General features: G+C 36.1%; 1 protein-coding gene across 1 annotated transcript; it reads right to left on the reverse strand.

The window, feature by feature from the left end:
* Window positions 1–264: 264 nt before the first annotated feature.
* Window positions 265–4,875, reverse strand: LOC149219694 (uncharacterized). Its single transcript, XM_089384454.1, is given in 4 exon segments — window positions 265–888; window positions 1,443–1,750; window positions 1,859–4,024; window positions 4,027–4,875. Coding segments are annotated over 3 exon segments (2,955 nt in total). The 5' UTR covers window positions 4,511–4,875; the 3' UTR covers window positions 265–888; window positions 1,443–1,445.
* Window positions 4,876–15,777: the final 10,902 nt, after the last annotated feature.

A 15,777-nucleotide genomic window follows, 5' to 3' on the forward strand; every position in this document is an offset into this window, starting at 1 on the left:
TGCAAACAATTTTTAATGTCAGAAAGAGTATTTTTGTTGATTTGGATTGTGTTGTTAGTAGAAGAGTGTATTAAAGTATTGAGTAACTCTAATATTAGGCTACGAATTACACAAATTTTTTTCTTTAAACTATAGCTGCAACTTATAGCTTTTTTTAATGCTTCTCTACACTCTTCGATTCTTATTCTTATGAATATGCTGCAAAATTCAACTCATCAACCAGTGCAATCGAATAATATATATCAATGCAGTCTGCAAATATGGTTCAACTTAGGCATATGACATACATACAATATTGACCAATGCAATCTCCTATTCAAAGCATATGACAACACTAGCAGATGAATATGCGTGATCCTTCAACGCACACACTAGGCTTCAACGCACTTATTGGTTAGATATACATACAAGGAACATGAACCCTGGGCGTATAACATCAACAAACCATATACAGTCCACGACTTAAAAAGAACAATGACATATAAAGCCAACGAATCAACACACCATCTTGTTTCAACTTCAATGCGCTCAAATCTTAACATTTAACATGACTTGTGTTTTGAGAGAGAGAGGACAACTCTAGCGCCAGAAAGAAAATTGTGTTCTTGACTTCCAGCTCTAGCTCCAACGTTCCTTCAAGACTGATGCTTCTTAGACAAGCATGACCTTCTCAGACAAGGACTTCCACTAGTGCGAAAATGCACAATACCCAGTTTCGATGTTTTTGTTGGTTACCATACGAGCAAAACTATCAGTAGCTTGATTCCAGAAATTGTTGTACAATCAACAGCCAGGCGGGAACATAAATAACTTAAACTGTGATTGTTATTGTTGCCACCTTTCTCACAAATAGCTTATCAATGCTCACAACATTCATGCTTGAAATTCCTGCAAATACAGTTATTCAACATGTGATTTTGTGCATTGCCTGCGGTGCACCCCAAAAACACAAAATTCATCCTCCAACTCACGTTCAGTGGTCCGAGGATCCAAATTGCCAACATGCACACGTGATATGGCTTTAAAATGTTCTTCAGACAAGACCTTTGAAAATGCTCGCAAAACAGTAGCTGAACACGATGGAACTGGATATACTCAAATAGGGGATCAAGAGTGATTTCGAAAGGTCATGAACACGAGAGACTATGATTTGGGAAAATGTTGTGGTAGTTATATGCAACGAGTCTGAAAAATTCACTGGTCACAAGTGTTTTAATTGTGTCCACTGGTCACAAGTGTAAAAAGCGCCCAAACAGGTTTGGGGAATGGTTTGCTTGAGAAGTGCCCTTTGAGAATATTAAAACAATCAGGGGCGTTAAGTCCCCTTTGAGAATATTAAACACACTTCACATTAGATGTGCAAAGATTAAACATACATAGTTAGCTGTCACTCCATCTAAAACGTTACTTTTCAAAATATCTATGTTACTTTAGATGTTTACCTGTTAATCAAAGTTGGTATGCGAAAGCTGTGTTAATGTGGTCACCACTTGGCGCATATTTGGTCGATTCTCTGGAGATTCCGCACTGCACTGTACACCGAGGCGCGCTAAAGCTTCTAACATCATATGACCGCGAGGGGAGTCTTCATTCCTAATATCATCGAATGCCATTGAGACCCAATTTGAGAGTGTAACTCCACCTCTGAACATCTCATCCGTCGGTCTCTTCTCTGTCACCACCTCCAACGTCAAAATTCCATAACTGTACACATCCCCCTTTGAAGAAACTTCGCCCCCTACTCCATATTCTACATTAAACAAATTGAAAAATTAATAATTTTAAACATATCGTAGAAGATGCAAGAAGCTACTAATAGACATTCCGGATACATAAAAAAAATGGGAGGAGTTGATACCAGGGGCGATATAGCCAACGGATCCCTTCAGTGTTGAAGTTGTCGTGGATGCCACGTCGGATTGGGCGAACATACGGGCCAATCCGAAATCAGCAAGATGAGCTGTCATGTCTTCGTCCAGTAACACGTTATGCGGTTTCAGATCGCAGTGCACAATAGGCGGACAGCTGTCGTGATGTAGATACGATAACCCGTGCGCAACATCCAACAGAATGCGTAACCGCATCTCCAAACTGAGCTTCTCAGTCCCCACCCCGTGGAGATGGCCGTCCAGGTTCCCGTTGGGCATGAATTCTAATACCAAAGCCTTGAAATCCGCAGTGGAGCACGCCGTGATGATTTTCAGTAGATTCCGATGCCGGACTTTGCCCAACGTTCTGCACTCCCTTCCGAAGCTCTTCTCTCCGTCTTCACCGTCTAGACCGGCGAACACCTTAACGGCAACAGTCTCGCCTCCTGCTAAAGTTCCCCTGTAAACCGATCCGAAGCTTCCAACTCCCAGTAGATTCCCGGGGCTGAAATTTTCTGTTGCTCTGCGGAGTTCTTCCCTTGAGATTCTCAAATAGGATATCAAGTCAAACGGATTCGATGCTGGGTTGGACACGGTCTTGGATGCTCCTTGTTTGAAAATCCAAAATATGAGTCCAATGCAAAACACCACACAGATACCCACTCCACAGGAAATCGATATTACTATTATCTTCCTCTTGTTCTTCTTGTTTGTAGAACTGGGCTTGTCCAGCGAGCAACCCGTTAAGCCAAAACACTTCCCACAAAGTCCAGGATTGCCTATGAACGCCGTAATGTTCAGGTTCTTGAATGCACCAGAACATGGAACCGAGCCCGATAAATCATTATAGGAGAGATTCAAGATCCAAAGCATTCCGAGCTTGGATATGGAATCGGGAACCTGCCCTGTTATATTGTTGTGAGACATATCTATGACCTGAACGAGTGACAGTTTCTCCCCGATCGATGCAGGAACAGAGCCTGTCAGACGATTGAAAGAGAGATTGAGGTACAGCACGCCGACCCACTCCGTCATTTGGGGAGGGACGTCCCCGGACAGCTTGTTATTGGAGAGATCTATGAGCTGAGCCATCTGCATTCCTCCCACTTCTGGAGGCACGGGCCCTGTCAAAGCATTGACCGATACATCAAAAGCAGTATGCAGGTTTCGAAGATTTGCAACCTCCGAAGGAATGACGCCAGAGAGCTTATTCTGCGAGAGATCGAGGAGCTCCAGATACTTGCATCCCCCGATTTGCGGCGGTATCCTTCCCTCAAATCTGTTCATGCTTAAGTTGAGCTCTCTGAGATTTTTGAGCGCGCCGATGATCTCAGGAATTGAGCCTGATAGCTTGTTAGCAGAGAGATACAGATATGTGAGGCTTTGGTTCATTCGTTGGAATTCCATAGGAATGTTGCCTTGGAATCTATTGCCGCTCAGATCGAGAGCTTGCAGAGTAAGGAGGTTTGTGATTGAATAAGGAATGGTACCGCCCAGGGAATTTCTACCCATGTATAATATTGTCAGCATGGAGAGATTGCCGATAGTTTGGGGTATGGGGCCGTTAATGGCGTTTTTCTCTACATTAAAGAATGTTAAAGTCTGAGAAAGTTGGCCGATGGCGGGAGGCAGAGTACCTGTAAGATGGTTGTCGGACAAATCTAGCTCCTCCAATTTGGTACAGTTGGAAAGGGCTCCAAATATAGCGATTCTCCCTGTGATGAAGCTGCTACTGGACAATATGAGGATCCTGAGCTGAAGCAGCCTGCCCAGTGCTTGAGGTATGACTCCAGTGAGCTCTCTGGATCCGACTTCAAGACGCCAGAGACGGGAGCAGTTCATCAGTGATGCCGGAATCCGGCCCTGAAGATTGGTCCCGAACAGAAGCAATACCTCTAGTTTCGTCAGCCTGGATCCTATTTCTGACGGAATCGGCCCGGAGATATCATTGTAGGTCAGCGACAGTCGCCGGAGCTCTGTGCAGTTGAGAAGAGATGGCGGAATGGCGCCGGTGAGATAGTTTTGGTAGAGATTAAGAAACCGGAGACGAGTGAGCAGGCCGATTTCCGAAGGGATAGTTCCCGTCAACTGATTTAAAGATAAATCAATCTTGCTCAGCATTGAACAGTTTCCGAGGGTCCCAGGAATCGAACTCTGTGGGCGTTCCCGTAAGTAGGCACCCAAAGCAGAAGCTTTAAGTCGCCCAACTGGTGCGGAATTGTCCCTGTGAGAGCATTTGCAGAGAGGTAGAGCTCCCTGAGTTGCCGCAGACGTCCCAAAGCCCCGGGTATGTTACCCGTAAATCCGTTATGGGAGAGATCGAGAGACTGCAGGAGCGATAAATTCCCCAAGTGGGAAGGGATGGTGCCATTCAGGCTCATCCTGCTTATATTGATTCCTATAACTCGCAATTCGTGGGTGTTGCTGCTACATTTGACACCCGTAAAATTGCAGAAATGGTTGGAACTATAATTCCAGTCGCGCAGGGAGAGCAAGGGATCATTAGTTATTGCCCGTTTCAACGCCATCAGAGCCGCCGCATCTGCGGTTTCACCTCCACGGGAGGGTGGGTTGTCTGTTAGCAGAGAAGACGCCATTATGAATGATAAGAAGCAGCAGAAGATAAAGATTGAGCAACCCATTGTCGTCGCAGTAAACCCTAAACCTGAAATTTGCAGACCCTGGCTCTCCACTTATACACTTGCAGCAGTAGCTCGCTTGAAATGCTGTATTTGACAAAGGTCGTGGTGGCGCGTTTGAAAGTTTGTGATTAGACGGCAGGAGTGGATGTCGTTGCGACTCCCACTAAAACTACGAAGGTCACTTTCCAAGAAAGTGATCAAAGCAAGTTGCAGGTTGCAGAGTGGTGAATAATCCTCAAAATCCCCTAAAACCGCGAATATCTTGACTGTGAAAGAGAATCTTTTGTTTCTGGATTATACAATTAGCGGGTGAGGTCAATGAATGTATGTGACGTGGACAAAATTGTTCAAGAAACCCTTAAAAAAAGGGAATATCTTGACTGTGAAAGAGAATATTTTGAGTGTTCCTACGCTTGTTTCTGGATGATAGAGTAAGTGGGTTTAAGTCAATGAATGAATGTTCAAGAGACCCAGAAAATTGAGTGATGTGTAGGAACGTGTTCTGGAGAAATAATTGTTCATTGAAATACATTATTAAACATATTATTAAAATTAGCTATTTTTATTTTATTTTATAGTTAGAAAATATTTCCTTGAAGGTTAAAGAAATGATATTTTAGCTTTTCCGTACTTCTTATTTGTAATATTTTTCCATTCAATGTTGAAAAATAATATTATATTTCTTTGTATTTTGTGCAAAGTATTCCAGACCCATCTCTAATGATTATCTTTTTTTATATGATAATATTTGTCTATACATTACAATAAACCTACTTTTATTTAGCACTTTTAAGGATAAATACAATAAACCAGGAAAATCCAGCGATGTCTATGTCATTATTCAAGTTTTGGGGTTAACTTTGTTTCATGGTAAAGTTTTGGGTTAACTTTGTTTCATGGTAAATAAAGGGTTGTGTAAATTTAAAATTGAATTTTAGAGTGAGTGTTTTTTTTTAACATTTCCATAGATAATTTTTTAAAGAAATAATGATTAAAAATCATAGGAATGTTTGGTATCAATAATGTCATATTAATTACGTTTTCTTGTTAGTTGAAAAAAACGAAATTTTTATTAATGAGTAATTAAAAATAATGATTAAAAATCAAAGGAATGTCTTATATTAACAATGTCATATTAATTAAGTTTTCTTGTTTATAAAAAAAATTCAAATTTTTATTAATGAGTAATTAATGTTGAAAAGTTTTTATAACACATTAATTTATGATTGATTATTTAATTGTAACCAATTACAATTTCAAATGGTGTTGTATAAAATGTTTTTAAATTATAAAAAAAAAGCTAATTAAAAAGTGATATTAATGAATATTTTATAAATCACTACATTTCTTGTTAGAAACTCGAGGATTTGGTTTTGACATCATTTTATGGTATTAAGTGGAAGATGAAAATTTAAGAAGACATCAGTGGTCCTTATATACTTTTTACTTCAAAAACTAATGGGAATAAGTCATTTAATTTAGTTGATCATTTTATTTGGTTATTTAAATAGCAATAATTGTTTTTAATATGTACATAAAGACAATATATTTAGTATTAAAATTTCCTATTAAAAATACCCAATCATTATATAAATAATTTCTAGTAATATTTTAAGAAGAAATGAGATATATTTGATATATTTTGATTAATAAAAAGGTATTTATAGAACTATATTATTGATATAAATTGATTTCTTATTATGAGAATTATTTACAAAAAATAAATTTAGTTTTTTGGGTCATAGATTCATCATTCTTGTTAGTGACCTTGATCCTCTCATGAGAGATTGAGTCTTTGTATGCAAATACTATATTAAGGATAGTCATGTGAAAAAAAGAATCAACATTGTTGTTAATTTGTATACAATATTTAAATAGCAAGGCAATCATTTAGAACAATCCATTTTTCAAAACTTTTAACTAACACAAGCTATAACTTCTTCTTGAGGATTGGGATTTTTCGTATCACCCCTTCATGAATTTGGATTTTTCTTATGTCACGAGTTGATATCAGTTTGCCTCCTGTGGAAAAGAGTGTCTTTGATTTAACAATTCACTTGTTCTCAACAAATAATTTAGTGACTCATAACATACCCATGTTGAAACCTTTAGATTTTGCAAATGCAAGATATGTTGTTGACCATACAAGATGTATACAAATTGTTAATGTTGATGAGAATGAATTCAAATCAAAGTATTCTTCTAATATGGTTACTTTGTTATGTTAACATATGCCAACTTGTGAGGTTTACTTAATAGTGCACTTGGTTACATTCATAATATTTTTTATATGCTAACTCAACATCCAATATACCAATGTTCTTTTTCATAAGTATATTGATGCTCCATTGCACCAATAACACGTGCTATCAGAGAAAATCATATATAAATTCTTCTAAAAATAGCATGTACCTTAACTATACTCAAATCATAGCAATTGACTTTATAAAGAGCCACAATTTATATTGTGGAAAAAATAAAAAATAAAAAATTTGGCAAAGATTGATAGTCATAGACATATTAAGAATCAAATTGATGAATAATATACACATACTACTACCTTTTTGTTTAAATGTTATATCAAAACAAAATATATTATATTCTAGTTAATATCTTTATAACATTCCATGTAAATATTTTTAGTGGAGCAAAAAATGTCTATTTAATATTTGGTTACCACATCAATTAACAATTATATTTAATTATAACAATCCTCTACAATTGTATTTCATATTGCATATATATTTGTTAGTTAAAAAACATTAAATTTCAATTATACCATTTTAAAATATAAATAAGATATATGTCACCTCATAGGTTTTACTCGGAGCAATATCATACCACTTTAGTTCATATTGGGGGATATTTATTGAGGAAAAAATCACATAATATATTGGGGATATATAGGGGGTAAAGGGTTTTTATATTAGCAGCTATAAAAAATGGAGCTCAAATACATGAAAAATATAAAGGGATATAAAAAATGTTATTGAAAAAATGGATACCTGCCATATCTAGTGAAAGTATGGGTTTTTCAAGTTGGGAAGATGTATTGGGTTGGTATTGATAGGGGGTTAAATAATGTGAATTTTAGAGGTATGGGTTTTTCAAGTTGGGAAGATGTATTGGGTTGGTATTGATAGGGGGTTAAATAATGTGAATTTTAGAGGTATTTTCCAATCTGTAGTCAAATTAAAGGTATTGTTTAATATGTCACTAACACACTTGATATGTCAAGGTTTATTGAGTAAAGCCTCTGTGATATATGTACTTAATATATAAATAAGCATGTAACATTTCATTATCACATTATTCAATAGTAATTTTTTATTGGGACAATCTACATTGATAATATTTCAAATTTGTCAATAAAAAAATACTTGCATTTAAAAATTTGCTTTTTACATAGTTAAGAGTAACAAAATATAATATTTTATTTAAAGTTTATGATAATTTAATTAAAGTTTATGATAATTATTAAAATATAGTTTGTCATTTTACATTGTTAAGAGTAATAAAATAAAAGATTTTGTTTAAAGTTAGATTTTATTTAAAGTTTATGATAATTATTTAAAATATTAATGAACCATTTTAATTAATAATATTTATTTTATTTGTCAATAAAAAGATACTTATATTGGTTTAAAAGTTTGCTTTTTTACATAGTAAAGAGTAATCAAATAAAAGAATTTATTTAAAGTTTATGATAATTAATTAAGATATTAACAATATAATAAATTTAATTTTAATGTTAAGCTTAGTAAATTAGTATATACAATTCTTTTTAAATAATAAGTTTGAAAAAAATACAATTTCAATTTAAAATTAATGATAAAATCCATCTAATCATTATATTGGTTTATCTCTATGAGATGGGAGGTATAACATGCCTATCCTCATCAGACCTTCTATCCTTCATACCCATAACCAGGAACACCTTCGTAGACAAATTTTCACTAGATTTAAACAAGAAAAGGTTAATTATTCAATATATCAAATCAAAAAAATTATCTTAGTGGAATAATGATTCATTAAGAAATATCATCCTGAAGTCATTGTAAGTAAAAGAATAATAATTAATTAAAAATACTATTATGCATTTTAAAATCGTAGTAAACATGTTTAGTGGTGCATATTTGAAGACCATATTGATATGTTATATCAAGAGTTAAATGTAAATAATTTTAAATTTTTAGAATGAGACAGTTTTGCAAACTAGGGTATTACTGCTTAACTTGGATTCTGAATACCCATGCAGCATGCAAAAGGAGGGGGGCCATGCCCCTCCTATCAAAATGCCAATATTAGAAACCCATCCAGCATTGACAATCTAGAATCTCAATCAAGAGTTCGTTATAGGGATGGGTGATGGAAGATTGGCCTGTCTTCTGAAACACTGGCTAATGCGGCCTGGTAATTTCTCCTCTCTTGCAAATGCCTTCCTAAGGCTATGAATGACTGCAGATTTGAGATCAAATCCAATAATATTTCCCAATACATCCAATTCATGTAGGATCATTCCTTGATCGGTAAGTTTTTAGGGTTATGGCCTACACAACAAGCCCTAATCACTTGGATCCAAAACAAATGGAATCCTAAGCGCCTGATAGATCTATAGCTTGGAGCTACTTCATGGTCATCTTTGCCATTCTAGAATATCATACCACAATCTTTGATGGTGTCCCATATTTATTTAATTCTAGAGGGCTCTATCTCAGCTTCTAGATCGAATGTTTAATCCCAGATAAGGAAAACTTCACTACATAGTTCATCTAGATAAGCCTCTTTTCCCTCCCTATGGTGTTTTGGGAGGAAGAAATGCTCAAAATAATTGGGAATTTTCTAGGTCATTATGTTAAGGCCTCAAAGGTCTCTAGGTAGGGACAATACACATCATATGTAAGAATTTGTGTTTATATGGACATCTCATAGCCTCTCCCTGCTTCCATTGACATATATTATCGTGATGAACTCTAGAAGTAAGCACCAAATTATGTGCATATACTTTTCCTTGTAGGATGTGTCATGAATATAGTCACCTCTTTAGAGATTATCCCTTATTAGTACCATACATGCCGCAAAAGCAAGATCTACATGAAGATAAAAATGAATTTATGCAACACAACATTCAAAGTAAGCACCCTAAAGCTCGACCAATAATAGCACTGGATCCAATAATCCATACTCAAAACAACTCCGAAACCCTTACAGATCCTAGAAATGGGGAGATGGGGAACAGATCCACTGCAGTGCTAAGAAACCCTTCAATGGATTCAATCAAGAGACAAAATAAAGATCCTTAAAATTGTCAATCATCCCTAGCAACTATGAAACAACCAATCTTGGATCTTGTCGAGGAAACTGTAGTATTTATGATGGAAGCTATGGATCAAGACTTATAACATAGACATAATGAAATGGAACTCAATTCCATAGATATTAAAGTAATTGCAGCATAATGGAAAGGAAAGGACCCTAAAGATATCTTGAAGCACCAAATCCAAATCTTTAAGAGAAATTCTCAAATTCGGGCTTCACCAACTCTCCGACTCTCCCGATAATACCCCCTCTTCTTCTAATTTGGGCATTAACTTGCAGAATATCAAAGAAAAATAAAAAATAGTCAAAGAAGAAAAACATAGAGGATGAAGAAGCAACAAGCAATTACTTTAGGTGCTTGGGGAAATGCTTATTAACACCAGTAAGATCACCTTGATGACAAATGTTAGGTAAAATTTGATTGAATGAAAGATTCAAAGTTGCTCAATCAAACAGTGGTGGTTTTGGGCACATGGTTTTGGTTATCCATGGGTTTGAGCCCATAGATTTCATGTAATGAATCCTTTAAAAGGCTTGGGAATAATTTATTGTAATGTGTCAGGGATGTGAGGGATGAAGGCTCACTTGGTCAGCTTGGCAAAGTTTTCCAGGGGACAATAATATAACATTTTGTTATTTGGATTTTCCTCATATCGAGGTTTTCCAAGATAAACATTGTGTTTATGTGTGTTTTTTCTTTTTGTTGGTAAATGTATCTCTCTTACTTAGTTTGTCTCGATAATTTTAATTCCCCCTTAAACTTGACTCGAGGAGATTAACATGGTTCCAATCTCACTGTTGAATTCCATATAAAAAAATTACCATCTACCAAAATACATGGGTAAATAGTTGTTGTATCTGCCAATTTACTAGGATCTATTTATCATACATGGTTCATCAACCATCTTATATCTTGATATTTCACATTCCCACCCTCAAGCTAGCATAAAAGTACACATGCCACCCTCATGTTTGAGGCACCATAACCTCATGTGCCACTACACTCCAACATGTATACCTAAATAATAGGTCTTATAACAAACTAACCATAATCTAGCGTACAAGTACACCTGCCACCCCTATGGCTATTCAAGTGGCACATTCCACAACTTGAGACATCATGTGTTATTTTGCTACATGTATGTATGAATAACAAGTCTTTCATCCTTCAAGTATAAAGCATGCCTACAACTAGGATTTACAACTTGGACCAAAACCATTTAAAATGTTCACACACTACTTCGGCTCTCCATCACATGCTAGCCACTCAATGAACCTCAACATTATTGGCTTCATCTCAGTTTTCTCATCCATGTAGCTATGCAACCTCTCTCTCACTATATCTCTAGCATGTGTTGATCCAAACCTTAACCTGACCATCCAACATTATTTTCACTCACCAGATCCATGAAATATCTCATCAACATAGTTCATGTCCATTTAGTGGGCATGATTTTCCTTTATCACATCTACCAAAACCTTTGATTATGCTTGTCAACTACCTTTAACATGAGCTCTCATGATGTCAGGTTATTTACTACAACTGATCATATCATTGTTGCTAAGCCACAACCTCCACTACACCTCTAATAATTGTGGCTACCATTGCCACAAGCTTGTTGGTTAATCTTCAACCTTGCTTAACCCTTGCACAACCATCCTAGCATTTTTCTTATTGCCACAAATTTTTGTTTCTCTCACACTCTAGTGCCTTGTGCATCATGTGCTAGCTCTGATACTAGTTATTAGAAAATAAAATAATAATGCAAGAGGAATAAAGAAATAAATCAAAACATATTAACATTGACATCACATGGATATTTTTACTCTAGAAACTCTTATGGGTAAACCAACTTGAAATGGTAGATCTATATTTCTAACCCAAATGAAAATTTACAATAGATTCTTTACACATTTAAATAGGCTACATTAAAAGAATACCATAGGAAAAACCATGGGTTTTCAAAACTTGGAGCTTGAAAGCTGCCAACGGTAAATTGACTCTCACCAAATCAAGTTTACCCAAATAACCCTAACAATGGAGGTGTTTTCCTTACCCACTCCTTCTTCTCAATGAAGATAATATCTTGGAATCTGAGAGGTCGTAATTGCAAAGGTAAACAGAGGCTCCTTCAATGTAGAATTTTTCAAATCAAGTAGACATAATTATGATCCAGGAAATTGAATGATCGAATGTTAGAATATCAACACATATATCCAAATGTTGGGAAAGGGCTCAAATTATAGCCATTGATTCCAATGAGCAAGATGGAGAACTAGCCATTCTTTGGAACCTTGAAGAGGTCCAACTTTCCAATTTCTAGGCAGCCCCAAAAATATTGATGGTTAAATATAGACCTATTGGCTCAATGGAGGAGGGTTATGTTTCCAATATCTACAGTCCACATATTCCATTGGAAAAAGAAAGTTTCCTTCATATGCTCAATAGACTTCAATCCTTGATGTTCGGGCTTTCTTGGATTATTAGGGGGAGGAGGGACTTTAATTTGATCATATCTTTGGATGAGAAGAAAGGATGAGTTAGAAACATCCTAATTCAAAATGGTTTAAGGATACAATCCATACCCTGAAGCTGGTGTATCTTGAAACAATATGATGAAAATGGTTTATGGGGGTCCTTCATATTGAGTTTTATATTGTTTTTTCGATCCTGAGACTTGTGGGTCATGGCCCCCAATTTATCTCTCTCTAGTGTGCAACAATGGAAGCAAGCCATTAAACCCCAATTCCTTCCATGTAGGAGTTTCCGAAAACCACTGATTTCAAGCACTTTTCGTAATAATAGCCACTGGAGCCAAGCTTGAATGATTAGCGCTCCAAAGGAAGATCTTGTCTCGAATCCCTTTGAATTGAACTTATAACAAGAACATTAAATTTCTCAATATTTGGAAGGAATTCCCGTTTGGATTCTTTGATGGGGCATGTATATATAGAAAATGTGGTTGTGGGGCATACATTGTTATTAACCCTGGCACATTTTATCATTTCTAGTAGGAGGGAGTGAGGGGCACAAACAGCCAGGCAAAACTCATTGCATTGTGGGGGACATTATTATGCGCAAAGTTGTTGGGCATTGAGAATTTAACGGTTTTTGTGGACTCAAAAAGTGTTATAGAATGGGTACAGGGATCTACCCTTTTTAAAACTTTCATTCTGACTGCTTGGATGAGGCGCATATAGACTCTTGTACATACATTCCAACAAATCACTTTCAATCATGTGTACCGGGAACATAATGGGGTGGCCGACACTTTATCAAAAAGAGGATTTTCAGTAGAGGCAGGTAAGATTTTCTTTAATGTATTCTAATAGGACATATTGGTTAATGAAGGACACATAGAGATTTTGTAGCATTATACTACATTGTCCTTCATATTGATACACATTTTGTGATGTAAACATGAATCATTTTGAGGTAATGGCAGAGGCACTCCATATCATTCAGAGGGGTTGAACTAATATTTTTTATATGACGAAACATAGGTAAAATATGGGGATAAGTGAAACAATAGTTGTAAGTAGGAAGTGGTTATATGTTTGTACACGGTAGAAACATTATAGTAACTAGACATAAATTTTGAGGAGGAAGCAAATTAGAAACATGTTGTTGTAATCACCTTTTTTTATAATAAAAAAATGATATTTTTTTCGACTGAAAAAAACAAGAACATTGCGACAGATCCACTTTAGCACCAAGCATTGGTGGAAATGATCGAGATGACCAAAGGCTATATCTATGGGCTCACATCTAAGGCGTTAAGGCTATCTTGGCTTTGCCTTTCAACTCTCTTCTCGACACTTTATATGAAGCCACCACTCGCAATACTTGTGAACTCTGAGATTTTGAGATGGATGGACGGTAAATGTTTTGTCTCTTGCCTCCATCGAGTGACTTATCTCACCCCTCGGTCCTTTTTTTAAGCCCTGAGGTGGATATTCCAATTCACTTGAATTGTTGGGGAAAATATCGTCACTCTCAGCAATCAATTAATGTATCGGTCCTTGGTCTAAAATCTTGGGTGCTTCCACAACATGCTTTAGTGGATTTGGGCCCAAAGTCTCGAGATTGATGTGGCAACTGACGGGAAAGGGGTTTAACGATCCCATCAATAGACAAATCTCATCTCCTGCTCCTGTCTCGAGATTGATGTGGCAACTGACAGGAAAAGGGTTTAACGATCCCATCAATAGACAATTCTCATCTCTTGCTCCTTAGCTCGAAGTTTCATCCTTGTGCAGTGCTTTTGTCCATCCGAGCTCCAAGGTCGAGATGGGAACTAATGGAAGGAAGTTGTTGACCATATTAGTTAACAAATTGTGCAAATAGGTTCTCAAATTGTGACTTTTGGGGTTCCTTGTCCTTTTTACATGCTTGCAATAGTCGAAGGCCTCGTAAACAATGACACCAATTCTCTTATTCCTTGTCTCTGTACATTGATAGATTGGGTGCTTTACATAACTATCGTTTCAATGGATCATAGTCGATCCTGCAATGATCAACGATGGATATTTTCCATGAATTCCTTGCGCACCGAACTTGCACTCTCACTCATACCTCTATCCACACACACAACGCAAACATATCAATTAAACAGGATTTCACACAACCATTAAACATAAAATACACAGTTTTATTAGATCGAGCTATTATAGATTACATAGCCTCTCTAGGTCTAATGGGCTTGATATTCATCTAATGGTCGCCTTTATACACTTAATCAATTGAAATTTAGAACAATAATCATAATCATAATCAGATCACTAAAAGGATTTGCTCTAATCCATAAAATCGCTCATGATTACAACAAACTTTAACAAACCTAACTATATTACACAAATATTGAGGAAATCATTCCCTCTTGTCCATGATGTGCCTTCTTAAAGGTCGAAAATTCAGTTTTGACTGGGAGGGGTTTGATGTTCCTGCATCACAATGCAATCAATGGGATCTTTACTTGGAATAATTGTCATGCAGATCCTCATTAAGTGACCTCTCTTAAAAATAGAAACAAGAAAATCCTAATTTAATTCGTCCTTGAATTAAATTAGGAATTAAATTGTAATTTAATTTTCATGGCAGCTTGTAGCAGCTAACTAAGTTAAGTTGACTTAGTTGGCTTAGTAAATTTGAGTTGGAAGTCTATCTAGAGTCATATAGAGTGATCCCTAAATTTTAGGGGCCCAGGTTGAGTTCTTATTGAGTTGTAATTATTTAATTCAGTTTAACTGAGTTAAATTCAATTAAACTAGTTCTAACTGTTGGAGGAACTGGTGAGAGGTCAAGTTAATTAAATTGGATTTGATTCACATGCAGTGATCAATCAGATAACTGATAATTCACTCAAAAATAACTCATGCATGTTAGTTCAGAGGAAGATCCAGTTGATATTAGAGTTGAGGGACTGTGCACTATCAGTTGTATAATTTTTCGAGTTGTACAGATGGTGCATGTAATCAGTAGAAGACCTATGATGGATTGCGTAGTTGTGGTGAGATATTTTCCCAATTAAATATGGGCTAATTCCCTTATGGATTTCTCAAGGAGGTAGGGGCTTGGTAGGCAGCATATTTGGCTAATTGTTGGCATGAGCTGGTTTGTGAAGCAATGAGATAGATTGTACTTGTGCAAAGATTGTTTGGGTTGAACAAGCATTGTATTTTCTTCTCAGATCTTCTGGTTAATGCAATATAGATAGTCGGGGTTTTGAGCAATTGTTTTCCCCAAAAAATATTTTGTTATGTGCGATTGAAATTCTTTTTTTTTTGCTTAGTGTTTTCATCGATCAATTTTTGTTTCCACTAATGATTAGAGTAGATTCAAGTCCTTTTTTTTAGCATATCACATAAGCAGTTTGAATCTACAATAAAAATCTACATGGTATCAGAGCTGAAGTCACTATAGAAGAGGAGAATACGAGTTTGTTGTG

The sequence above is a fragment of the Pinus tabuliformis genome, chromosome Q (assembly GCF_031772625.1).
Source record: "Pinus tabuliformis cultivar Carrire ecotype Pingquan chromosome Q, CPIR1, whole genome shotgun sequence".
Classification (NCBI taxonomy): Eukaryota; Viridiplantae; Streptophyta; class Pinopsida; order Pinales; family Pinaceae; genus Pinus; species Pinus tabuliformis.